Below are 27,926 nucleotides of genomic sequence, written 5' to 3'. Positions count from 1 at the left end.
ATAGCGTCAATGTAATTTGAGATCTGAATGTAAAATGGCCTTTGATATGACTGACAAAGTGAATTCAGTCAAGCAGAAGGGGTCATAGCTCGCAAGTTTATGGACAACAAACGACTTCTCATAACATCAGGGATACTCTCCACAATCACTGCGTACACAGAATGTGCAGTTAAATTGGCTGACAGCCACCCTTCCCGTTTTGACACTGGGTGAGCGCGCCTTGAAGAGTAGGCTAACAACAGTTGGGGCTACCTCCCATTCTTCCTGTACACCTACTTTATTTGGGCCACACCCCACTTCTGGACTTCACCTGAATCAACAGGTAGTTAACACCAGATGTACAAGCGAAAGAACCGAGGCTCAGCCGAACTTTAAGTTTTAAACCAGTTCTATTCTGTCCGAGATTATAATGTCTGTTAAGTTTCTCAAGAAAAACAGAGGGATGGATGAAGTCGATGGAGAAGAGAAGAAGGAAGGTGGAATAACAAAAAACGAGAAAGACCAGGTAGGGAGGGAAGAACAGGTGGTGGGGAATGCTGACGGAGACATGACATATGCAAGCCCAACTAAAAGTGAAAGATAGCCTACCTCAAACTGATTTATAACGCATACACCAATAACTAACTTTGAAAACCGTTTTCACGAGAAGAAAGTGCAATTTACCACATGTAATGCAATGTAGTGTCGCAAAGAAATAGCTTGTAAGCATGAAAGAAAAATGTATTCTGCAATCCTCAGTTTAGTTTTTCTGGGAATGTAACAACAAAAATTTTGTTTCTAGAATTGGCTCCCCAAAGTAATCAAAAAGAGATTATGCACGACATTTGTGGAAGATTTCTCCAGGTAAGAGTGAGATAGGATATGTTGTTGCTCTTGAGATTTTTCTGTTTTAATGTTACAGTTGCTCTTTTGTTTTGTACTGCACCCCTTGATTTGTACTGTACCTCTTGTGTGAAGCTGTCGCCTTGTTTTTGTCATGTACCCAGCAATGGGCAGCAGTGCCAATGTGGGGGAGCCAGGAAGGACCATCAGTCGGTTGCCCTGGGCGAATACTTCTGCACTGCCATGGTTAACCACTGGAACTCGGCTCAGCATTCCTCGGAATCTGCCACGGATGCCTTTGGAGAGGTGGAGTTTGACGGGGCCAGTAAGAGACACAGCTGCGTGAGTGATCATCGTGTGGTCTACTGTATCAGCTAAATAGGCAGATGTGAAAAACCTATAACAACAGGAGTGAATGAGGTGTTTTGGTTATGCTATATGTCTGACAGCAAGGGTATTGGTGTCATCTGCAGTCCTATCCGATGCTGTTTAATTCAGTGAAGGGTACTAACATCCTTTGTCTTGGAGAGACAGCTGTAGTGACAGCTGTAGTGGGATAGATTACAAATCTATACGTTGTCACAAAGAGTTCTTTATAAATGTACTCTCAGATCACAATAATGAAGATCACTGTCTTAGATACACCTGAATGATTAAATCAAGAACTTTGGTTTAAAGGGTTTTGAATCTCTCTCTTCCTTTTCTGTTTAGCAAGGATAACCTTTACAAAAAAATAGTTTGTAAATACAATCTTAAACCTAATGATTGTTTTTAAAGAAAAACACCCCAAAGGTTACTTCATTCTGCTCCACTGTATCCCTCATTCAGTACTTGCGTCTCTCCTCCGAAACCCAACCCTTAATCGCCTACAACCTCATGACGGCCCACTGGGGCCTAAGTTTGCCCAACCTGGTGGTGTCCGTGGTGGGCGGAGAGGGCAAGTCAAAGGTCCAGACGTGGGTGCGAGAGGTGCTGCGACAGGGACTCGTCAAGGCGTCCCAAGGCACAGGTACAAGTCACATGACCTCAACACTAAGAGTAGGGCTTTGACAGAGTGGCTTCATCAGAGGGCAAATACAAAAGCAGTTAAAGAGAACGCATGCTTTTACTTTCATCGCCTATGTTTACATCATAATTATAACGTCAATCAACATCTACCGTTTCTTTCGCTTTTGTAGTGCCATGAAATACAGTAATTATAAACGAAATACTTAAGCAATTTATTTTATTTTCCTTCATCATCTTTTTTGTTTAAATGTTGCTGTGTATGGTGAAGTATGTATGTACTTATGTAGCATTTTCCCCTTGAAAAACTGGTTGGAACTGTAATGATATTTGAGAGAGGGTTGTACATTTATTGATTCAAGTTGCATTACTCCAAAGTAAGGTTACAGAATTTGAAATTCCAACTACTCACTTAGTGACTCAATCAGCTGATGTAATGATTTGAAAACATTATAGGCTAATGACCCCAGTTGTCATTTGGTATGTTATCTTTTCTTCTTCTGTCAGTGTAACCTCTGTCTTTGTTTCGTACCCATGTGCAAACACACACACACACACACACACACACAGGGGCATGGATCCTAACAGAAGGTTTGCGAGAGGGTGTTGGGCGTTGTGTTGGGGAGGCTGTCAGGGACCATGCCACTGCTGCAGCCTCTGTCTCTCAAAATAAGGTCGTTGCCATAGGGATTGCACCATGGGGGCTGGTGCATAATCGGCAACAGCTAATCAACCCTGAGGTACTCGTCAATCCGACAATAACAATTGCAACACTTTATCTACACATACACATACACACACACACACTGAGATTAATTCACTCCCCTCTCTGTCCTACTCTCCTTGTGACTCTTAGGGCAGCTTCCCAGCAAAGTACAATGCTGAAAACCAGTTCAGTGACTTATGTTGCCTTGACAAGAACTACCAGGCCTTCTTGCTGGTGGATGATGGGAGTGCAGGCCGCCGAGGGGGTGAGGCTGGTTTCAGGGCCCGCCTGGAAGACTACATATCCCACCAGCGTACTGGGATATGGGGTGAGGCAGTCAGGAGTCATTTCCTGTTGCATGAAGCACATTAAAGCACACTACAAGTATAAGTCACAACAGAAATAATGACCATATGTACTAGCATTTGGTCCTCAGAAGTCCAGAACAGTTCAACTGTATGATGCCTGTGTAAAAGTGGTTATTCATAAACATCTTTCTCTGATTTAGAAGCTGGAAAAAAATGGACTTACCACATAAGTTATTCCTATTACCTATTTGCCCCTTATTTATCGACTACACTCTGCTTTTGGTTGTTTAAACAGGTTAATGTTAATGTATCTGTCTGACTTCTAGAGTGCCTGTGCTTTGTGTGTGTTTGTGTTTTTGTAGGTAGTGGAACAATCAATATTCCGGTTCTGTGTATGCTAGTGTCTGGAGAGGTCAGCCTTATGGAGGTGAGTCGAGGGAAAATGTGCTTTAGAATTTGTCTTGAACATACAGTGGGGAAAATAAGTATTTGAACCCCTGCCGATTTCGCAAGTTTGACCACTTGCAAAGAAATGTGTGATCTATAATTGTAATAGTAGGTGTATTTTAACAGTGAGAAACAGAATATCAACAAAAAAAATCCAGAAAACTGCATTTTATAACATTTATGACTTAATTTGCATTTGATGCAGAAAATAAGTATTTAAACCCCTAGCAAAACATGACTTAGTACTTGGTGGAATAACCCTTGTTGGCAAGCACAGACGTCAGACTTTTCTTGTAGTTGGTCACCAGGTTTACACACATCTCAGAAGGGATTTTGGCAGATCCTCTCCAAATCCTTAAGGTTGCGTTTTCAATGGGAGGGAATGAGGGAATAAGGTTCAAGCCCAATATTCCACGTTACATGGCCCCATCCATAGTCCCCTCGATGCAGTGGAGTCGTCCTGTACCCTTGGCAGAGAAACAGCCCCAAAGCATAATGTTTCCACCTCCATGCTTGACGGTGGGGATGGTGTCATATTCAGCATTCTTACCCCTCCAAACGCAGCAAGTCGAGTTGATGCCAAAGAGCTTGATTTTGGTCTCATCTGACCACATCCTGTCTCCCAATCCTCCTTAGAATCATTTAAGTGTTCATTGGCAAACTTCAGACGGCCCTGTACATGTGCTTCCTTGAGCAGGGGGATCTTGCGAGTGCTGCAGTACTTCAAACCATTACGGCGTAGTGTGTTGCCAATGGTTTTCTTGGTGACTGTGGTCCCAGCTGCCTTGAGATCATTCAATTCAATTCAATTCAATTTTATTTATATAGCGCCATAACAATACAATTGTCTCTAGGCGCTTTACAGAGACCAGAGCCTGAACCCCCTTAGTGCAAGCACATTGGCAACACGGGCAAGAAAAAACTCCCTGTTAGTCAGGAAGGAACCTTAAGCAGAACCACGGCACATAAGGGGGGACCCATCTGCTTGAGGTCGGCCGGGTGGAGATAGGAAGGGGGGAGGGTTGTGTGGCAGAAGGGGATGGGAAACAACAGGTGTTGTACATATCCTGCATTTGGTAGGTGTACATAATATATATACAGACATCCGGTGGTAAATACATGATACAAACAAGACCAGTTTAGTGGGTATACACTGTGCTCAAAGGTTTACTGTTACAGGGGTAAGGGGAGTAGGAACAGAGAAACATGTTGATGGTGGCAATATTATATATTGTATATAAATGCTAGCATAGGGTATGAGGTAGAGTAAGTGTACGGCAGTGCGGTGGCGGTGGGTGCAATTGGCAGAGGGTTTCTACGGGTAGACCCGGTGGAGAGATTACAGCAGCGTCCCATAGCGAAGATAGTCTGGATTAGGAGAAAAAGAAAAAGAAAAAGAACAGAGTGAGTGGGTAGAGTTTGGCTGTCCATATGCGTAGTTGAGGAGTAGTGGGGGTGAGGAGCAATGTTTCCACTTCCATCAGCAATTGGAACATGCTACAAGGGAGAGAGAACATTTTTGTTAGTAGACATTTATTTCAGAACCAGATAAGGAGATAGCTTTGGGTAGTAGATTTACAGTAGGCAATATGGCCATTTTATCAGTATTATTATAAGCATTAGCGATGTGATATGAGAGGAGAGAGAGAGAGCGAGAGAGAGAGGGAGAGGGGCTGCCTGGCTAGGTGTAAGGGAATATTGTATATGAACGAAGTTTAGTTCCTTAAGTTTATCTGCCTCAGTTTGACATTATGTCTTTGACATCATGTATTATTATTATTTAATAATTATTTGCAATTATTATTTTGGAGTTGCAGCAATAACACATACAGTGGGGAAAATAAGTATTTGAACCCCTGTCGATTTCGCAAGTTTGGCCACTTGCAATGAAATGTGTGATCTATAATTGTAATGGTAGATGTATTTTAACAGTGAGAAATAGAATATCAACAAACAAATCCAGAAAACTGCATTTTATAACATTTATGACTTTATTTGTATTTGATGCAGAAAATAAGTATTTGAACCCCCAAGCAAACAGCAAGAATTCTGGCTCACAAATGACCATTTATGTGCCCAAGAAGCACACAGATTAGTCCTCATTAGGCCTAACAAGGTACACCTGATCTCAACTGGTGACGTGTATAAAAGAAACCTGTCCAAAGAATCATACTTCACACCTTCAACCTCACCACCATGGGCAAGACCAAAGAGTTGACCAAGGACGTCAGAGATAAGATTGTAGACCTGCACAAGGCTGGAATGGGTTACAAAACCATCGGCAAGCAGCTTGGTGAGAAGCAGACAACTATTGGTGCGATTATGCGATATATTTGTATGGAAGCAACACCAAACAACTGTCAGTCGCTCTAGGTCTGGGGCTCCATGCAAGATATCCCCTCGTGCGGGATCATCCGAAAGGTGCAGAATAACCCCAGAACTACACAGGGGGAGCTTGTGAATGATCTCAAGGCAGCTGGGACCACAGTCACCAAGAAAACCATTGGCAACACACTACGCCGTAATGGTTTGAAGTACTGCAGCACTCGCAAGGTCCCCCTGCTCAAGGAAGCACATGTACAGGGCCGTCTGAAGTTTGCCAATGAACACTTAAATGATTCTAAGGAGGATTGGGAGACCAAAATCAAGCTCTTTGGCATCAACTCGACTTGCCGCGTTTAGAGGGGGAAGAATGCTGAATATGACACCATCCCCACCGTCAAGCATGGAGGTGGAAACATTATGCTTTGGGGCTGTTTCTCTGCCAAGGGTACAGGACGACTCCACTGCATCGAGGGGACTATGGATAGGGCCATGTAACGTGGAATATTGGGCTTGAACCTCATTCCCTCATTCCCTCCCATTGAAAACGCAACCTTAAGGATTTGGAGAGGATCTGCAAAGAGGAGTGGACCAAAATCCCTCCTGAGATGTGTGTAAACCTGGTGACCAACTACAAGAAAAGTCTGACGTCTGTGCTTGCCAACAAGGGTTATTCCACCAAGTACTAAGTCATGTTTTGCTAGGGGTTCAAATACTTATTTTCTGCATCAAATGCAAATTAAGTCATAAATGTTATAAAATGCAGTTTTCTGGATTTTTTTGTTGATATTCTGTTTCTCACTGTTAAAATACACCTACTATTTCAATTACAGATCACACATTTCTTTGCAAGTGGTCAAACTTGCGAAATCGGCGGGGGTTCAAATACTTATTTTCCCCACTGTACGTACAGTCTCATTCACTTCACTCATCTCTGTTTTAAGACCTTCTTAATTTCCCACGTTTGCAATACCCACATGCTCACTTTATTTAATAGCATTTAACATCATTGTGTTCTTAATTTCAAGCTTCTCAAAAAGGGACTGTTGATATGTGATGTTGGATTGTCTCAGTTCAGATACACTAGGTTTAGATTGTCCTTATTGTTGCAGTCTGTAATAATGATACTTCCTTTTGCTGCAGAGATTGGATCTCTCTTTGAAAAAGGGCATGCCCTGGTTGGTCCTGGTTGGCTCTGGTGGTGTGGCCAACCTGGTGGGTGACATTCTGGAGAATCCCTTGGTCTCGACCGGTGGTGGGGAGACTAAGAGCGAAGCGGGCTCCGGTGGAGACCTGAAAGAGAGGCTGGCAGAGCGAGTCAGGAAGCACCTCCCCTCTGAGACGGACACCGACAAACTCACTGAGAGAGTAGGTGATATGGTTGGAGATCACCAGAAGATATACAGAAACCTTGATCCAGTTCAGTCTTGGTTATAAAATCATAAAATAAACAGTATTCTTTCAACAATGTTCATCCCTGTAAGTGGTTTCGTGCTCACTGCATATGGCTGCAACAAACTATTGTGATATTCAGAGAAAAACTAAACTGTCAACATAGTGTATATCATTTCAAAACCTTTTTTCAGAGACTGTCAAATTGACAGTTTTTCCCCTAGCTCTATTGGTGGTAAATAGTCTTTCAACTGGTACAGCACCAAGCAACCACCCTTAGCTCAGATCCACCTGTCTCCTCTTTTCTTTACAGGCACTCAGCATCTACCAGAACAGAGACCTGATCTCCATCTACAATAGAGATCAAGAGGGACCGGATGACTTTGACACCGTGCTGCTCAGAGCTCTCGTCAAAGGTAGAGCGGACTGATGTGTTTATCTTGAGCATGGTGTGCCTAACTTTGGCACACAGAATTACATGTTTGCAATGACGCTTTTCAATATGAGACAATTACAAGAATGTAAGATTCAGTTCCAATAGCCTTGCAAATGGTGAAGGCCTGGGGGGGAAGGCAGTATTATTTTGAATGTCCCATTCTGAATAGCTGTGTGTGTGTGTTTTAGCTAGCAAACGCCGCACTTCGGCAGACTCAAGCCCTTACACCGAGGAGCTGAAGCTTGCTGTGACCTGGAACAGGGTGGACATCGCCAGGAGTGAGCTGTTCAATGGAGACATCCACTGGAAGGTGAGGTGGAATGGGTGACTGAGAAAACAATGTGGCAAGAAAACTCATCTGGCATGGGAGCTTTTGTAACATAAAAGCATCACTCAAAGTACCTCTAAAATATATATTAGGTTTTAGTCTTTAATAGGTAATAGGTCTATTAGGATTTAATACATTTAAATTCCACACATCATGAATATGCGTTACAGTTGTTTCTTTAGTCATATATAGTCAGTTGTAACGACTCTGGGAGACTGAGGCATACCAAACAATTGTTTGTTATTCAGTGTGACGACTTAGAAGACTCCATGACTGACGCACTAGTCAATGACAAGCCAGAGTTTGTACGCCTCTTCACTGAGAATGGCTTGAACATCCTGGACTACCTGACTAATGGGCGATTGGAGAGCCTGTATCGCACCGTTTCCGCTAGCTCCGTCGTCTACACCCTTCTCCAGCGCCACCTCAGTAAATGTAAAGCAGTGACGGGCTTTGTGACGGGCACGGGCCTGGGCTCCTCAAACTCCCTCGATGAAATGCTGGCGTCCTCCCTAAAGGAACTGGAAATGAGCCGCCCGGTCAAGGAGGTCAGCCTCTTTGAGGTGAGGTTCTGGGGTTAGGTGTTTTTTGTGTCTCTGGGTTTCCATAGATTTTTTACACTTGGCACTGTGTTGGCATAGGTTTGTTTACAAATAGTTTTTACTATAGTGGCATTTTTAATCTTAATAGAGATGTGTACTATACTATAACTATAAATGTATGCATAAATATATTTTGAAATGGTTTGAAAATACAGTACAGTACAGAGAACCTGTTGAGTTTTTGCTGTCCCCTGTTGAGGTGGTTTGCGTTGTACTCTCTAGACTTTACACAACATCGTTCAGTTATGGAAGTCATGATGGTGAGCTGGGATCTATTTCTTTTGGCTTCCTGTTCTGTGGGCTCAGTCATAAGATTCAAAGAAACAAAGTAACGTCTCACCAGGGAAGAGGCCTATGGGACATTGTTGTCGTGTAAAGTGTAGAAAGTAAACTTACTGGATGCTTAGAGTGCAGAAAATGTAATTTACGTGTCTGTAGACGTGCAACAGGAAATGTGCTGGAACTGACCCTACTCTCTGCGTTTCCTTGCAGGTGTCTCGCGTCCTGGAAGATTTGTTAGGGGATGTGTGTCAGGGTTTTTACCATGCCCTCTTATCACTTGACAAAGCGACCTCTATGAGAAGACCTTTTAAGGTAAAGCCACCTTAAACAGGATGGTGCTTGCATTTGCTTTCACACATTCATCTGACAGAGATTCTCAGCCTAATCATCTTACATACAGTAGTTCAGTACATTACAGTAATAGTTCTCTCTCTAGACGACACTACATAGTTGGATGAAGTGACACATGAACGACACTCTTCTTGTTCGTTCTTGTAATTTCTTGTCTTTGTGTCAGTAGTTGTCCTTTCTTGGTGCTTGTCATCGAGACATCATTGTGTAAAAGTTCGAACCACACACATATTAGAGATGTGTACTTGTGTGTGTTGATTAAGTGGGTCATCCTCTCGTTTTGTGTTGTAGAAAGTGTGTAAGTTCCTGCAGGGCCCGTGTGTGTACCGAGCCAAGCGCTGCCTCTACCCCTGGGCTTCGCTCTTCATATGGGCCGTGCTTCAGAACCGCAGGGAGATGGCCATCTACTTCTGGGAGATGGTAAAGCGCCTCCGAGTCACTTTAGGGTCAGGGATGTCTAATTTAAAGTTTGACTTCATGAAATATTCTTTTTTTAAATGTTCATGTCTTACCATTACTACTCTCACGTCATGTCTGCTTGTTTTAGGTAAGTGTCCACTGACTGAGATTTCAGTAGTTATAACTCAAGAAGAGAGAACTCAGAAAGAAAACAATACACTGCAAAAAATCAGCCTTCAAAAACAAGAAAAAAAAGTAAAAAAAGGGGGTATATATCACTTAAAATAAGCTAAATTATCTGCCAACAGAACAGGAAGATTTGACTTACCAAGACTTTGTAAAAAAAGTAAAAATATCTAGCCTCAAAGAACCCAAATGTATCTTAAAACGAGTGTGGCCAGACTAAAAACAAGTACATTTGTCAAAATATTTAAGAATTATTTTCTCAATATGTAGGAAAACGTTCTTATATTCAGCAAATGCTAGCACCATCATCTTGAAATGAGGCTATATGTTAGGCAATATATCTTGAAATCAGTACAACTACACTTAAAACAAGCACATATGCCTAAATACAAAACAAATGTAAGAATTATTTTCTCAAGATTTAAGAATGTTTTTCTCACTATGTAGAAAAATGTGCTTATATTAAGCAAATGTTAGCACCGTTATCTTGAAATGAGTCAACATAGGAAATGTATCTTGAAATCAGTAAATCTACTCTAAAAACAAGTACATTTGCCTAAATACAAAACAATTCAAGAATTATTTTCTTGAAATGTACAAAAATGTGCTTATATTCAGCAAATGATAGCACCATCATCTTGAAATGAGGCGATATGCTAGGCAATTTCTCTTGAAATCAGTCAAGCTACACTAAAAACAAGTATATTTGCCTAGATACAAAAACATTTAAGAATTATTTTCTCAATATGTAGGAAAATGTGCTTAAATTTAGCAAATGCTAGCCCCATTATCTTGAAATAAGGCTATTTGTTAGGCAATTTATCTTGAAATCAGTAAAGCTACACTACAAACAAGTGCATTTGCCTAAATAAAAAAAAATGAAGAATAATGTTCTCAATATGTATAAATATTTGCTTAAATTAAGCATATGCTAGCCCCATCATCTTGAAATGAGGCAATATGTTAAGCAATTTATCTTGAAATCGGTTTCACCACACTTAAAACAAGTAAATATGCCTAAATTAAAAAAGAAATAAGAATTTTTTTCTCAATATATAGAAAAATGTGCTTGTATTCAGCTAATTCTAGCACCATCATCTTGAAATGAGGCTATATGCTAGGGAATTTATCTTGAAATCAGTAAAGCTACACTTAAAACAAGCACATATGCCTAAATACAAAATACTGTCAGAATTATTTTCTCAATATATAGAAAAATGTACTTATATTCAGCAAATGATAGCACCATCATCTTGAAATGAGTCTACATGCTAGGCAATTTATCTTGAAATCAGTAAAGCTACACTAAAACAAGTACATTTGCCTAAATACAAAAAAATTTAAGAATAATTTTCTCGAAATGTAGGAAAACGTGCTTATATTCACTAAATGCTAGCACCATCATCTTGAAATGAGGCTACATGCTAGGAAATTTATCTTGAAATCAGTACAGCTACACTAAAACAAGTACATTTGCCTATATACCCAAATATTTAAGAATTATTTTCTCAATATGTAGAAAAAGGTGCTTATATTCAGCACATGCTAGCACCATCATCTTGAAATGAGTCTACATACTAGGCAATTTATCTTGAAATCAGTACAGCTACACTAAAACAAGTACATTTGCCTAAATACAAAAAAATTTAAGAATTATTTTCTCGAAATGTAAAAAAAATGTGCTTATATTCAGCAAATGATAGCACCATCATCTTGAAATGAGGCTATATGCTAGGCAATTTATCTTGAAATCAGTAAAGCTACTCTAAAAACAAGTGCATTTGCCTAAATACAAAAAAATTAAGAATTATTTTCTCGAAATGTAGAAAAATTAGCTTATATTCAGCAAATGATAGCACCATCATCTTGAAATGAGGCTATATGTTAGGCAATTTATCTTGAAATCAGTACAGCTAACACTTAAAAACAAGTACATTTGCCTAGATGCCCAAAATATATAAGAATTATTTTCTCAATATGTTGGAAAATGTGCTTATATTCAGCAAATGCTAGCACCATCATCTTGAAATAAGGCTATATGTTAGGCAATTTATCTTGAAAATCAGTAAAGCTACAATAAAAACAAGTACATTTGCCTAGATACTGTAAGAATTATTTTCTCAATATCTAGGACAATTTGCTTAAATTCAACGATTTTTTTAATTTCTAATTATTATTTTTCAAGCTTTATTTTTTCGGCTTTTTTGCCTTTACTCAGATAGGACAGTAGAGCGAGACAGGAAGCGAGCTGGAGGGAGGGATTGAGAAATGACCGCAAGTTGGACTTGAACCTGAACTCTTACCTGTATCCCCATCTTACCCATTCACGGTGCAGGGTTGCTGCCGCTTGTGCCACAGCTCCATCCCTAAAACAGTCATCTGTTGAGGATATTGCCATTTGTTTTGGAGAGTTTTGAAGTCAATGCATATGTGCAATTGATCATTGAGATAATAGAGACCGCAGTGTTACACCTAAACAGCATTATGTGATTAATTTGCCATCAGAGATCAAATCATTGGGTCCAATGGTCAGACATATGTGTATGTGGTTTGAGTCTTAACATTGTTTCTTTAAACAATGGGCATCTAAGCTCAAATTCAAGTACATTTGTCTTGATTCTGACTTTGACAAAGCAGTTTTGTACTTGCCAGTGGTGATGAAACTAGTTCCAAGCACTAACTTGCTCAGAACCAATAATAAAAATCTCAGTAACAGGTTATAGTACCTTAGGCAAATTTATCTTGAAATCAGTAAAGCTTTTCAAGAACATTTGCCTAGATACCGTAAGAATTATTTTCTCAATATCTAGGACAATTTGCTTAAATATAGCGATTTTTTTTGCTCAGAACCAGTAATAAAATCTCAGTAACAAGTTATAGTACCTTATTAAGATACACCATCTTAATAAGATAAAATATCTTAAATCAAGGCACTATATACTTGTTTTTTGTTTGACAAGATATTTCTTCCTACCGGGTAAGAGCATTTGACTTCAAAACTCTCCAAAACAAATGGCAATATCCTCAACAGATGACTGTTTTAGGGATGGAGCTGTGGCGCAAGCGGCAGCAACCCTGCACCATGAATGGGCAAAATGGGGATACAGGTAAGAGTTCAGGTTCGAGTCTGACTTGCGGTCATTTCTCAATCCCTCCCTCCAGCTCGCTTCCTGACTCTACCTACTGTCCTATCTGAGTAAAGGCAAAAAAGCCGAAAAAATAAAGCTTGAAAAATAATAATACAAAATAAAAAAACGGAACTAAATTTAAGCAAATTGTCCTAGATATTGAGAAAATAATTCTTACCGTATCTAGGCAAATGTACTTGTTTTTAGGGTAGCTTTACTGATTTCAGGATAAATTGCCTAACATATAGCCTTATTTCAAGATGATGGTGCTAGCATTTGCTGAATAAAAGCACATTTTCCAAAATATTGAGAACATTATTCTTAAATATTTTGACAAATGTACTTGTTTTTAGTCTGGCCACACTAGTTTTAAGATATATTTGGGTTCTTTGAGGCTAGATATTTTTACTTGTTTTACAAACTCTTGGTAAGTCAAATCTTCCTGTTCTGTTGGCAGATAATTTAGCTTATTTTAAGTGATATATGCCCCATTTTTTTACTTTCTTTTCTTGTTTTTAAAGGCTGATTTTTTGCAGTGTAGGAAGAAATATCTTGTCAGACAAAAAACAAGTATATATTGCCTTGATTTAAGATATTTCATCTTACTAAGATGGTGTATCTTAATAAGTTACTATAACTTGTTACTGAGATTTTATTACTGGTTCTGAGCAAAAAAAATCCCTATATTTAAGCAAATTGTCCTAGATATTGAGAAAATAATTCTTACGGTATCTAGGCAAATGTTCTTGTTATTAGTGTAGCTTTACTGATTTCAAGATGAATTGCCTAACACATTATCTACATTTCGAGAAAATAATTCTGACATTTTTTTTGTATTTAGGCAAATGTACTTGTTTTTAGAGTAGCTTTACTGATTGCAAGATAAATTACCTAGCATATAGCCTCATTTCAAGATGATGGAACTATCATTTGCTGAATATAAGCACATTTTTCTACATTTCGGTAAAAATAATTCTTAAGTTTTTTTTTTATTGAGGCAAATGTACTTGTTTTTAGAGTAGCTTTACTCATTTCAAGATGAATTGCCTAGCATATAGCCTCATTTCAAGATGATGGGGCTATCGTTTGCTGAATATAAGCACATTTTTCTATATATTGAGAAAATAATTCTGACATTCTTTTGTATTCGGGCATATGTGCTTGTTTTTAGTGTAGTTGTACTGATCTCAAGATAAATTGCCTAGCATGTAGACTAATTCTAAAATGATGGTGCTAACATTTGCTGAATATAAGCATTTTTTTCTATATATTGACAAAATAATTCTTAAATCTTTTGGGTATATAGGCAAATGTACTTGTTTTAGTGTAGCTGTACTGATTTCAAGCTAAATTGCCTAGCATATAGCTTCATTTCAAGATGATGGGCCTAGCATTTGCTGAATATAATTACATTTTTCTACATTTTGAGAAATTAATTCTTACATTTCTTTGTATTTAGGCAAATATACTTGTTTTTAGTGTAGCTTTACTGATTTCAAGATAAATTGCCTAGCATATAGCCTTATTTCAAGATGATGGTGCTAGGATTTGCTGAATTTAAGCACATTTTCTTACATATTGAGAAAATAATTCTTAAATCTTTTGGGTATATAGGCAAATGTACTTGTTTTAGTGTAGCTGTACTGATTTCAAGCTAAATTGCTAGCATAAAGCTTCATTTCAAGATGATGGTTCTAGCATTTGCTGAATATAACTACATTTTTCTACATTTTGAGAAAATAATTCTTAAATTTCTTTGTATTTAGGCAAATATACTTGTTATTAATGTTGCTTTACAGATTTCAAGATAAATTGCCTGGCATGTAGACTCATTTCAAGATGATAGTGCTAGCATTTGCTGAATTTAAGCACATATTCCTACTTATTGAGAAAATATTTCTTAAATCTTTGGGTATATAGGCAAATGTACTTGTTTTTAGTGTAGTTGTACTGATTTCAAGATAAATGACCTAGCATATAGCCTCATTTCAAGATGATGGTGCTAGCATTTGCTGAATATAAGCAAATATTTCTACATATTGAGAACATTATTCTTCATTTTTTTTTTTTTTAGGCAAATGCACTTGTTTGTAGTGTAGCTTTACTGATTTCAAGATAAATTGCCTAACACATAGCCTTATTTCAAGATAATGGTGCTAGCATTTTCTGAATTTAAGCACATTTTCCTACATATTGAGAAAATAATTCTTAAATGTTTTTGTATCTAGGCAAATGTACTTGTACAAATGTACTTGTAGCTGTACTTATTTCAAGGTAAATTGCCTAGCATGTAGACTCATTTCAAGATGATGGTGCTATCACTTGCTGAATATAAGCACATTTTTCTATATATTGAGAAAAATTATTCTGACATAATCTTGTATTTAGGCATATGTGCTTGTTTTAAGTCTAGCTGTACTGATTTCAAGATAAATCGCCTAGCATGTAGACTCATTTCAAGATGATGGTGCTATCATTTTCTGAATATAAGCACATTTTTCTACATATTTAGAAAATCATTCTTATTTTTTTTTTGTATCTAAGCAAATGTACCTGTTTGTAGTGGAGTTTTACTGATTTCAAGATAAATTGCCTAACATATAGTCTTCTTTCAAGATGATGGTACTAGCATCTGCTAAATATAAGCACATTTTCCTACATATTGAGAAAATAATTCTTATATTTTTTTCTAGACAAATGTACTTGTTTTTAGTGTAGGTTTACTGGTTTTAAGATCAATTGCCTAACCTATAGCCTTACTTCAAGATGATGGTGCTAGCATTTTCTGAATTTAAGCAAATTGTCCTACATATTGAGAAAATAATTCTTACATTTTTTTTGTATTTAGGCAAATGTACCTCTTTGTAGTGCAGCTTTACTGATTTCAAGATGAATTGCCTAACATATAGTCTTCTTTCAAGATGATGGTGCTAGCATCTGCTGAATATAAGCACATTTTCCTACATATTGAGAAAATAATTCTTATATTTATATTTTTTTCTAGGCAAATGTACTTGTTTTTAGTGTAGGTTTACTGGTTTTAAGATCAATTGCCTAACATATAGCCTTACTTCAAGATGATGGTGCTAGCATTTGCTGAATTTAATACATATTGAGAAAATAATTCTTAAATCTTTTGGGGATATAGGCAAACATACTTGTTTTTAGTGTAGCTGTACTGATTTCAAGGTAAATTGCCTAGCAAATAGCCTCATTTCAAGATGCTGGTGCTAGCATTAGCTGAATATAAGCACGTTTTCCTCACTCACTTTAACCTGCTAAAGGATGATAAAGTCTGTTCTTAAAGCAAAAGTTTGACTTTGTTAAATACTGTCTTTGCATTGTATAGTATTTTGTCTACAGGAATACATAATTGCTGTGCTGTGCTGTAAAACAATGAATTCCTTTGGTCATTATCTGTTTTTTTATATATGTAGAGATGAGAAGGATAAGATGCTTGAAATAAGAAATTCTGACTTTGACAAAGCAGTTTTGTACTTATACTGCCTTATAATTACGGTAATTCTAGTTTCAAGCATTAACCTGCTCAGAACCAGTAATAAAATCTCAGTAACAAGTAATAAAACCTCATTAAGATAATTAAGGACTGAAACACTTGAAGCAAGTGAAATGCTCTAACATAAAAAATGCCTGGTAAGAAGAAATATCTTGTCAGACAAAAACAAGCATATATTGCCTTGATTGAAGATATTTCATCTTACTAAGATTTCACTTTTTGCAGTGTAGGCCATATGTTTTTCTCTCTTTTTTTCTCTCTCTCTCTCGTCTGTCAGACTGGAGAGTCTGTGCTTAGTGCCTTGTGTGGCTGCAAGCTCCTGAGGGAACTGTCCAGACTGGAGCTTAAAACAGAGACCATAAAGTCCATGAAGGAGCTGGCACAGATGTTTGAGAACCTGGCGTATGGTACGTGAAACTGACAGAGTGCTGAGAGAAAGACTGTTCATGTTTTTAATCCATATCATGAAATGTGTATTTAGGAACCTTGGCCATGGGTCGGTATGTGGGTATAGTTAATTCTTCTCTCTCTCTCTCTTTTTGTGTCTGTCTACCTGTCTGTCTGTCTGTCTCTGTCTGTATGCCTGTCTGTCTGCAGGTGTGTTCAGTAAGTGCTATGAGAGCAGTGAGAGTCGCTCGTTCACGCTGCTCATCAGGACGTCTCCGGTGTGGGGCGGGGCCACCTGTCTTCAGATGGCAATGGCAGCCGACGCTCGCTACTTCTTCAGTCACGACGGGGTGCAGGTCAGCTGGGAGCTGGGTTTTATTGTGCTCCTTTGTGACATCAGAAGCAAAGAAACTTCAAGACCAACGCATATTTTAAAATTGGAATCTCTGAGAAGCACGGGTATTCTAATTTGGAATGAAAACTGCTCCAGAAATGTTCTGTCACCACAAAACATATTAAGTGTGAGCAATAAAGACGCTTAAGATGTGTACCAGAGAGGTCTGACAGATGGAGCAAATGGTTTTGAAATTTTCAATCAAGCTAATTGTTTTCACTCACATATAAACTAAATTCCTCCACGGTTGTCTCCAGACATATATTGTGAAATATGTATACAAGACTAGTGAAATGGAGTACATAGTTTTCATTCAAGCTGACCTTGTTCCTTAGATATTGCAACTTCACAACAACTAAGTTTCTTTCATTTCTGATTCAGTTTTCTGACCCAGATTACCATATTCACAACCCTCACTGATTTTTTCTGTTTCCCCCCCCCCATCTCCGTCTGGAATTTGTCCCTGTATTTCCCGGGCAGTCCCTGTTGTCTCAGATCTGGTGGGGGGACATGGACAGAAGCACAGAGGTGTCGAAACTCATCTTGACCTTCTTCATCCCTCCTCTCTGCTACACCAGCCTCATCTCCTTCAGGTGCGTGGAACTCCGGTCTTGTCATTTCATTTCTCCCCGTCGGTTTCTTACTGATCTCAAGTTGTTTCATCGGCCAATGAAGGATCAAAGATGATGGATGACTCCAATGGATGACTATATTCATTCATATGATTTCTATCAACAAAATTAAGAAAACTAAAATGTACCATAATTATATCAAATGTATCATAAAGCTATAAACAACAACAACATAGTCAAAAATATTTTGTTGATGTTGATGTTGACTGTTACTGAACTAATGGTATTATTTTTGGCTCAAAGGCCATTTTTAAGTCCTAAGAATGAACATCAGGCTATGGTGTGGAATGCACACTAGATTTGATTGTGTTTATGTTCTTCTCCGCTCCGTGGTAGGAAGCCGCAGGTGGCAGAGGAGTCAAAGACGGAGGCAGAAGCAGGAGGCTCCCGGACGAGAGACCATCACAGCCTCTATGGAGAGACAGTCTTCTCCTACTCCGACATCAAACACCTGAGTCCTGAGTACGTTAGTGTGTTTGTGGCTTCTATTTCTGGATTAGATTGCTTGTTTAGTGTATTTGAGTTGTAATGTTAATGACCTTTAGTTCTAAGCCTAAATCTGTTGGTCTCATTCACTAATTCTTTTGCACATTTTCTTCACTATCTTTCTTTCAATCTCCCTTTCTTTCTCTCTCTCTCTCTCTCTCTTACCTTCCCTCTGCCTGTCTTACCTCCCCTCTCTCCTTTTCTCTCATAAACACACACAACTCTGGCACGGTCATGTGACAGAGAAGCAAAAGAGGACGAAGCTGAAGACCATATAAGGACAACCACCAAAGGTCTGTGCCATCATCCTCCTCCTCCTCCTCCTCCTCCTCCTCCACCACCACCACCACCACCACCTCATTCTCTCTCATCACTCATTATTCCTTTCGACATTCAACATTTCTTTTTTAGATATCCCTTCTATATCCCACCCTTCTTGTTTCACTGGTCACGACCCTCTGGTCACCTATGCTGCACCATCCACGTGTTGCATTCCCAGTGTGCCACTGTCTGTAGTCCTCCAGCACTATCTCCAGTTTCTCTGCAGCAGTTTTATTGCGGCCACCCTTTCACCCTTCTTCTCCACCTTGCTGTCTTTCTCTCTGTCTGTATCAGTGTGTTTCTCTTTCTTTGTACTAGTGTTTATGAAACACACTGAAATATTGAAATGAATTTGACGCATTGGTAAGTAAATGCATTGATGATAGTGCCATGACGTTAATCAGTCCCTCCAGGATTTTGCGAGGGTTTGTTGTGGTTGTTGAGGCCAAAAGTTACTGAATTTGCTGTGAAAATTCTCAGAAATTGCAAATAAAATTGTGGTGATTTTGACTTAAATAAAATCACAATTAAAAAAATGCGGAAATATTGCAGTAATAAGAGAACATTGCAACCCGCTAAATGCAATCGCAGGACATTCTTGAATTCGTGAAAACGCAAGATTGCAAAATCCTTGAGGGACTGGTTAATACTGGGTAACACATCGATTCTGATGTAAGAATTTGATTATGTCACAGTTGATATTAATTCATTGATCTGTCCAATGTCTGATCCAATTGTCTATCTGTGTGTTTATCTGTCTAACTGTCTGGCTATCTGTGTGTTTATCTTTGTGTCTGTCTGTCTATCTGTGTGTCTGTCTGTCTAACTGTCTGTCTATCTGTGTGTCTATCTGTCTAACTGTCTCAGGTCCCTCACTGCCACCAAAGCGTCCTTTTGTGTTCTCGCGCTGGCGCCAATTCTGGTATGCACCTGTGACGTCATTCCTAGGCAACGTCCTGATGTACTTCCTCTTCCTGTTCCTCTATGCTTATGTCTTATTGGTGGACTTCAAGCCGCCACCTCCACGAGGCCCAGCAATATCTGAATATGTGCTATACTTCTGGGTCTTCACAATTGTCTGCGAGGAGATTCGAGAGGTATCTACCCAAAAAAATTGCTCAGCACATGCCTAAATGTCTAAACTATGTAATTTTCTGTTTCAAAACAAAAATGCTCCCGTACTTAAATATTTAATAGTCATAGTTGGGTTGAAATTGAAGGTTGTCCCAGAATCTCTCTTTTCTTTCTCTCCCTCTCTGTCGCAGACATTTTTGGTTGGCAGCATGAGCCTTCGTCAGAGGTTAAGGCTGTATTCACAGGATGTATGGAATATGTGTGACCTTGTGGCCATCTTCCTCTTTGTGCTTGGCCTTTGCTGCAGGTATGGCAACCACTGATTGGCTCAATGATTCTTTGGCGAGTGACATTCTATTTTTAGACCAGCAGAGGGCATTGTTCCTCAAGGCCAGTTGTATTGAAGTGAAGTTGTGAAATCTTGAAATTGTACTGCCCGGTGTGGTTTTGTTTGCATGTCTGAGTGAGAGTGTGTGCTACCTGTATATTTTTGCTCAGGTTTATGCTGGTGAGTTTTTGTTTGTACATCAGTGTTTGCGTAGCAGAGGGACATACTGGTGTGCCTGCATGTGTATTTGTTATGTGCATGTGTACCTCTGCCTGTGTTGTGTAATATGCGTGTGTGTGTGTGTGTGTTAGGATGTTCAAGCGGACGTATGAGCTTGGCCGCGGTTCTCTATGTCTGGACTACATGGTGTTCACGATCAGACTTCTTTACATTTTTGCCATTCATCGGCAGCTCGGGCCAATGATCATCATCGTCGGCAAGATGGTAGGGGGCAGTTCAGTTAACTTAAGTTAAGCAGCACTTTTTCTGTTCTCAGTAGGTGGCGCTATTTGGTATGTTCTCCTTTTCGATGTTGCTCTGGTAGCATGCTTATCACAGCATCACAGCTCATAGCTCCAGTTAGTGAAACATTAATCAGTGTTGGATTCCTTACAAACTGTCATGAATTCAGTTAGAAACAGGTCAAGTCAAGTTATTTATAAAGCACATTTTAAAACAACCTACGTTGACCAAAGTGCTGTAGAAGTAGATCACAATCAAATAGAAAATCAAATAGAAAACAGAAACAAAACACTCAACTAAGCATCTATATACACAGAAAGCAAGTATACAAATCATCAACTCAAATCAGGAGGATCTAAATGCTACAGAATAAAAGTGGGTTTTGAGCCTGGACTTGAAGGAGTCAATAGAGGGGTCTGATCTGATAGAGAGCGGGATGCTGTTCCGCAGTCTAGGGGCTGCAACAGCAAAAACGCTGTCATCCTAGTTATGTGGTAGAACACACATGGTTTGTATGTTAATGTATACTGTATTTGACTGATTTAAGCTAATACATTTTTCTCCTCCTGCACCAGATGAAGGACATCTTCTTCTTCCTCTTTTTCCTGGCAGTGTGGATTATGGCTTATGGAGTGGCCAATCAGGCGCTTCTGTACGCCTATGACCCGCGTCCTGATCGGATATTTCGCCGGGTGTTCTACATGCCCTATCTACATATAATTGGAGAGATTTCTGCGGAGGAAGTCGATAGTAATCAACTCTATGTCCCTCTGTTCTCTGTTCTCATTCAGATATTTGCTCTGTCATCTCTTTCAATGCTGTTCAACAGTGTTATTTGGTATTATGCAGAGTATCTGTATATTATTCTAAGAGGAGACTTTGAAATGTTGAGAAATATAACATTCTGTTAACATTTCTCTCTCTCTCCCTCTCTCTCTTTGTGTGTGTGTGTGTGTCCAGCTGGAAAGCAGTGGGACATGCCCTGCACTGATAACAGGACACTGATCGCGGAGGGGGCTGAGCCCTGTAGGGACACCTACGCTAACTGGCTAGTGGTCGTCCTGCTGATGTTCTTCCTGCTGGTCACCAACATTCTGCTCATCAACCTGCTTATTGCCATGTTCAGGTAAACTCAAATAGATTTCTCCTCACAAACCATTGGTCTTTTTTTATCTCTCTACCTTAGCCTTATTCTATGTTCTTATAGCTTTTTTTCTGTGTTCTTTTATAATGCACTTAAGGTTTTTAAACTAAGGTTTTCTATTCTTTTGTCTGTTAATTTGATAAGCACTTTGAATGACCAATGTGTATGAACCAGGCTATATATATATATAAACTTGCCTTGCCTTTGAGGAGTGCAAGTGGTGCGTGAAATTGAAATAGGCTGTAGCCTAGAAATACATGAGCGTAAAAATGTTCCCCTTCTGCACCCAGCTACACGTTCTCAAAAGTCCAGGAACGCAACGACACCTACTGGAAGTTCCAGCGTTACAACCTGATCGTGGAGTACCACACCCGACCCTCGCTCGCTCCGCCCTTCATCTTCCTCTCTCACCTACACCTCCTTGTCAAGAGAAAGATCCTGAAGGTCCCCTCTGTGAAAATCTACCATTTTGGTGAGATGAGGTTTTATTTGTAGTTGCCATGCAGTGTTAATTTGGTTGACGAAAAATATGCGTTAACGACCTTTTTCCCATGACTAAGACGAGACTAAAACGTGACGAAAACGGATCTTTGAAAATAAAAACTATGACTAAATCGATTTTAACTTTCGTTGACGAGACGAGACGAAAATGTTGGTGGTTGACTAACTCACAATACATTTTTTTTCTTCTAAATTTGTATGCACCTAACATCATTGGTTGAATGTTGCCCGGTCCACTCCCTGAGATGCCCAGACATGCAAGTGACGCCCTAACAAACGTTATATGATAGCTCAAGTTCAAGAACTCGGTACTGGAAGAAAAAGAAGAATAGATATCTGGACAGTCTTTAATTATAACTTTAATTATAAACACAATGCACCGCAATAACGGGAGAGAAACCATGTGGCTGCAAAATAGGTGGGAAGAACACAACAAATGTCAAGAGGCACCTGAAAGCGCACAAACCTGCAATATATGCCACGGTAAATTAGCTAGTAACTGTCAATGATAATTAGCTAATGTTAACTAGTTATTATAATATATTAGCCAACGCTAAGTTAACTTCAAAGGGGCAGTCGTGTGTATAGGTTGTGTCAGCTTGGATAGCTAGCTAGTCATTTTTGATTGAAGCCTCTCGTTAGCCTTGGGAAATGATCTCCAAAACGTTTAGCTAGCTAACGTTAGCTAACGATGAGGTATCATAGCTAAGTTATACTAGCGATAGCTAGCTAGTAAACTCATTGCAGAATGGACTATAGAACAGGCCACGCATGACATTAATAAAGAAAAAATAAATTAATATGTGATTGGTTTACATATCCTTGTCTATTTGGGCAATTGTCATTGGTAACACTTTCAACTGTCAAAACTATCTGTCTAGCTAAATCTGTTGGTTATCAGATTGCACAGCAATTCATATGGAGGATATGTGGTTGATTTAACTCTAAGGCCAGGTAGGCATAGTAGTTGTATTGTGCTATCACATCATTTGAATCTTCAAAATCTAGACTTGATATTCTCTTATATTTTAATGATAATACTGTTAATTTTATATATTTAAGGCAGGGGTTCTCAAACTTTTGCAAGCTGGGCCCCCCCAAAGCTGGTTAGGGGTAGTTGGGGCCCCCCCAGCGCGCGGCCCGCCGCCACCACCCTCAACTACACCACCATATATAGATAGATAGATAGATAGATAGCATATTGTTATTGATAGGCCTGACATGTCAAGGTTAGGCTATTGTTAGGCCCATACAGACAATTATTATAACTATTTATTATTATTATTATTATTGTTATTATTATTATCAGTAATAGAAGGCCTATTAGTAGGCTATTCATTATTATCACCATCATTATGTTATTATTATTATAATGAATGACTATCGACCAATTATTATTATTGTATTATTATCATAATAATAATTAGTGTTATTATTGCTATAATTTGGATACTGTTATTATTATCGGCCTCTTGTGATCTTTACAAAAAAAATCCTACAGGTCTGTCAATGTGAGACATGAGCCTGCTTTGCACTGCAAAGGTTCTCAAATCTTGGGGCAATGTTTGAAAACATATCCTCAGGTCATCCTCGATCTGTGCGCGGTTGCGGTATTTAGTTTTGAGCGCAGTCAGTCTTGAAAAGCCTGCCTGGCACAAATATGTCGACGCGAAAAGGATGAGTATTTTTAAGGCTATGTCGCAAAGGTGATCATTGCTATCCAGAATGACGAAATAGGGGAGATGCTTAAGTCTACTGTCACTCTTCAATTGCTCTTTCATGTCTATTGACAGCTCGTCTGCTGAGCAGAGAAATGGATCCCGAACTTAGGCGAATGAACGGTAGTCCTCTTTGAAATAGGACCCAAACTGATTTCTGATATTCGGCGTGATACAATGTCATTTGACATAAGTATTGCGCTGAGTTTAGCTTCTATTCTACACGTCTTGCGCGGCCGGCAAAATCAGTGTTTCGGCAATTGTATGGAGTTGGCCAAGCTTAGCAATTCTATGAGCAACTACATAAGATGCCTCCAGACACTGCTTGGAGATGGTGGTTCGTTGTTGCTGGAGGCCATCACGTTCATGTTTAAAGAAGTCCACAGGCTTCTCTTTCTGACTTTTACGAATCAGAAACGTGTCCATAGTTGTGTTTGTTTGCTGATACAGTGTGTGTGAAGTTAATAAGGTTCTAATTTCAACGTCGTGTTCTTGTATGTGTGGTTGTGAACGACATGGATAAGGATAAGGCTGTGCTAGGCAATGATTCCTAACAAAACTAACTGTACACAATGTAGACAGGGACAGCACAAAATAGTATTCAAGTGCTGGTGTTTTATTTGTTGCAACACGGTGGATGATACAAAAATATAAAGGTAGGTGTTAAGGAGAAAAGGGCTAGCTGCAGTTGGAAAAAGGTAGCTAGCTAGGCTAGCTCTCGGGGCTACGAGCTTTTTCAAAAGACTGGGGCAAATTACTCCTTAGAATAGGCTACGAATAGACCTACTGCAAGCGCAGTAAGGTATTACTAAGGAAGGAGTGAGTCTTTAAAAAGACTGTTTATAAAGCAATGAATATCTGAATGATACAGGAAACAAGAGAAATTGAACAAACTCTGCAGAGTCATCTCAGGGTGAGAGCTTACCAATGCCTGCGTTTTTTTTTTATACTCGGAAACTTAGGTGCAATTCGCGTTCAAATGAAAAAACTCCGTTTTGATTGGTGGATCAGGAGCAAAACCGTATTTGATTTGTTTGGGTCAGTCCAGCCCCTTGCATTTCGCCACTGAGGGAGCTTTCACTAACCAGTGACAGGTCGGCGGTAGTTTTTTTTTTTCTCCGTCTGTGACATCGCGCCCCCCCTGGAGAGTGTTCGCGCCCCCCCAGGGGGGCGCGCCCCCCACTTTGAGAACCACTGATTTAAGGTATTGCCTTAAAATGATTATTTACATTGAATTAATTGGAATTCAGCTGTTAGCATATACTAGGAGATCTGTATCTTAGAGACTAATTGTATCCACATTTATGTAAGGCAAACGTGACTATTATGCAGTTGTAGACACAACACAGGGGGTCCCTGGACCTGAGAAGGGAAGGAGTTTAATGTGGCTATAAGATGGACTTTTAAATGTGACAAAAACTAGACTAAAATGTAATGAGTTTTCGTCGACTAAAACTAAGGAGGAAAAAATAACTAAATGTGACTAAAACTAATATGCATTTTCGTCTAAAGACTAAGACTAAATCTAAAATAGCTGCCAAAATTAACACTGTTACCACGTAAAGGGTTTTGAAAGAATGTGCAACTCTGGCGACACCTGTCATTGAATACACACACTGTCATTGAATACACACAACACACACACACACACACCTACATACCCTCAGTGGGGGCCTGTGTGGAATGGCTAATCTTAACTAAAGTCTGGTAAGGTCCAAAAATAAAAGCTCAGCTTTCAAATTGAGCACAGACAGCTGTTCTGCATCCTTGCTGTTATATATTATTTGAACGCCCTCTAAGATCCTAATTTGATAAAAGTTTTCATAAGAACAGCTTTGAAAACCACAATGAGCAACATGATACAACTATTTTCTGATTTAACTTTAAATCATCAGTTGATTATAACTATGTCATTTTCATGTCTCTTATTTTGCTAAAGACTGACATTGTGTCCCTACCTACATGGCACCTGTATCTAGCCAATGCTTCGCAGATGGGTAACATGTTCTTAACCTCTGACCCCTCTGCAGCCCAGGAGCTGGAGGGAAACCCTGCAAACCGGCTGATGACGTGGGAGGGCATTCAGAAGGAGAACTTCCTGTCCGACGAGAGCAAGAAGCAGAGGGCCAGCGACTCTGAGAGGCTCAAGAGGATGTCTGTCAAGTGAGCGTCCAGTGGATATTTCTGCCGAGGAGTGTTTTGCTCCTTTACCATTAGCATGTTGTGGCTGTGCCACACTATCCCAGGTTATACATAACAACAGTAAAACTAAAGAGAAGTTAACGTGTTTTTTTTTGCTTACAACAATATACGGCGGAAGGATTCCCTGTTAACCTGAACTATACTATGATTGTTTAAGGTTTCCATTTTGTAACGGAAACCTTAAACAACCTCAGCTGTTTTATCCAACACAATATCTATTTACTGGTTTAAATCTTATAAAATAATGCCATAAGAAGAAAAAAAATCAGCATAGATACCATACCAAGTGATGGTTTCTGAAGATTGTGTCAACATTTATTTTAATTTAGTTTTCCTAACCCAAACCTTAATGTGACAGCTTACACCTTATCTTTACTGTAAAGTAGCCTGTAAAGTTATGGAAACAAACCCACTTCTTAAAGTGTATCCTAATAACAAGGAAATAGTGAGAATCTGTTCTTGATGGAAGGACAACCTGCAGCACTATTGTTCATGACTGCCCTTGAACTTCCAGCACACACTGAAATATTGGTAGGAAAAAGTGTTGCCTGCTTCTGGGGGACTGATGCGTTACCTCATCGGTTATTGCGTTCAGTTCCAAAACTGTTCACCTGTGCCTGTTTCTGTGTAGGTCAGGATACTTGTTATAGTGTTATGTCAGCATTGTTTACTCTTCACAAGGTCTGGATGATTTAAGTCTTTCCGCCTGTCATAAACCTCTTGTCCCAAGCGAGGGAGAGCGGGCAGGAAGGATGTACATGTGTTTCACTTTATGTTCTCTATGGGAACTCAACCCATGACCTTTGTGGTGACCTTCGTGACTTTGCTGTACTAGTTGAGTTGAGTCCTCAAGCAAAGCAGTCCAATGCCTGAGGGTATCACCAGTTACTGATTTTGAGTGTGTGTGTGTGTGTGTGTGTGTGTGTGTTTGTCTGTCTGTGTCTGTGCCTGTGCGTGTCTGTATGTCTCTGTGTTTGTTTCTACAGAGTGGATGGTATGATCAAACAGATGGCTGAGATGAGGGATGTGGATCACAGGCTGAGATCTCTGGAGTCACAGGTACGTTACATTAAGATTCGCTGCACGTTTGTCACTTTGACCATCTGTGTCCACGTGTTTCTCATACTCTCCCCTCTCTTTTTGTCTTTCTCCCCCTCTGCCCCCCCCCCCTCCATCTCTCTCTCTATCTCTTCCTGTCCCTCTTTCCCCCAGTTGGAGTTTTGCTCCAGTGCAATGCAGTGGATGATGGAGGGTATGACACAGAGTAATATGGTGAAGACCTCTTGCCCTCAGCCCACTCTCAGTGGTACGTCTCTCAGTCTCTCTTCACCTTTTATCCTGCTGTACATCTGTCAGTGACTTCTCCACAGCTCCACATCAAGTATGTTCTTATGTTTCCAGAAAGTGACGTACCCTTTTGTTCCTTTTTCTCTTTTTCAGAAACACCGTCATCCTCTGCGTCAAGTTGATTTTTATTTCAAATTTTCCATAACGTTTTGATCACAAACACACACTTTGCCTAGGGGTCAAAAGTGGGCAGAATGTTTCTTGCCCTTTTTTTTTAATCAACTTGTTCTCCTTTTATCTTTTAAAAAGGGCCCCTCATTGTTTTCCATTTCCATTTTTGAAACCTGCTCTCCCTCTTCATCACACGCAAACCTGGACATGGGTGGTGCAAGTGGAGCTGGGTTACGGGAAAGTAGCTTTCTTCAGAAACAAGAGGGTTTGGGTGGTGGGTGGTGTTTTTTTTACTGAACAAAAATCCTTCTGCCTCATACTGCATGCAATTGCCTGTGCGTGCCTTTGTACTTTTTTTTTTCATAGCCTGCATCAATTGATTTGCAATATCTTCTGTCACTGATGGTCCTATGGTTTTGCAACAAAGACCAGATGGAAATGGTGCTGCAGAGGGAGAAGGCCGCTCGCTCAACATCTTGACAGATTTACACTGGGTCACCGGACACTGGGCAACCACATGGCTAACAGACCTGTGTGGGGCTAACAGCTGTATCTGGTGGCCTGCCAGGTAATGCTAGGCTAACTCTG

The 27,926-nt window shown here is 39.6% G+C and overlaps 1 protein-coding gene and 1 long non-coding RNA gene across 2 annotated transcripts; one reads left to right on the top strand and one right to left on the bottom strand.

Annotated features, from left to right (window-relative positions):
* Window positions 1-409: 409 nt before the first annotated feature.
* LOC105888533 (transient receptor potential cation channel subfamily M member 4-like) lies at window positions 410-27,349 on the top strand. The gene is made up of 28 exons (XM_031580959.1): window positions 410-505; window positions 782-843; window positions 987-1,164; window positions 1,651-1,831; window positions 2,398-2,567; window positions 2,684-2,861; window positions 3,204-3,268; window positions 6,754-6,978; window positions 7,316-7,418; window positions 7,627-7,748; window positions 8,015-8,329; window positions 8,861-8,962; window positions 9,293-9,421; window positions 16,509-16,638; window positions 16,829-16,974; window positions 17,493-17,605; window positions 17,981-18,106; window positions 18,374-18,423; window positions 19,319-19,548; window positions 19,717-19,832; window positions 20,165-20,297; window positions 20,891-21,065; window positions 21,276-21,441; window positions 21,750-21,931; window positions 25,709-25,841; window positions 26,867-26,939; window positions 27,093-27,186; window positions 27,321-27,349. The coding sequence occupies exons 1-28, from the start codon at window positions 410-412 to the stop codon at window positions 27,347-27,349; spliced, it is 3,822 nt and encodes a 1,273-aa protein (XP_031436819.1).
* Window positions 12,538-13,253, bottom strand: LOC122133498. The gene is made up of 2 exons (XR_006152807.1): window positions 13,215-13,253; window positions 12,538-12,621 (listed from the first exon to the last, which is right to left on the bottom strand). It is a non-coding gene; the product is annotated as an uncharacterized LOC122133498 (long non-coding RNA).
* Window positions 27,350-27,926: the final 577 nt, after the last annotated feature.

This window comes from Clupea harengus, chromosome 14, assembly GCF_900700415.2.
Source record: "Clupea harengus chromosome 14, Ch_v2.0.2, whole genome shotgun sequence".
Taxonomy (NCBI): domain Eukaryota; kingdom Metazoa; phylum Chordata; class Actinopteri; order Clupeiformes; family Clupeidae; genus Clupea; species Clupea harengus.
Note: the sequence above shows the minus strand (reverse complement) of the source record. Positions and strands in the feature narration are given on the sequence as shown.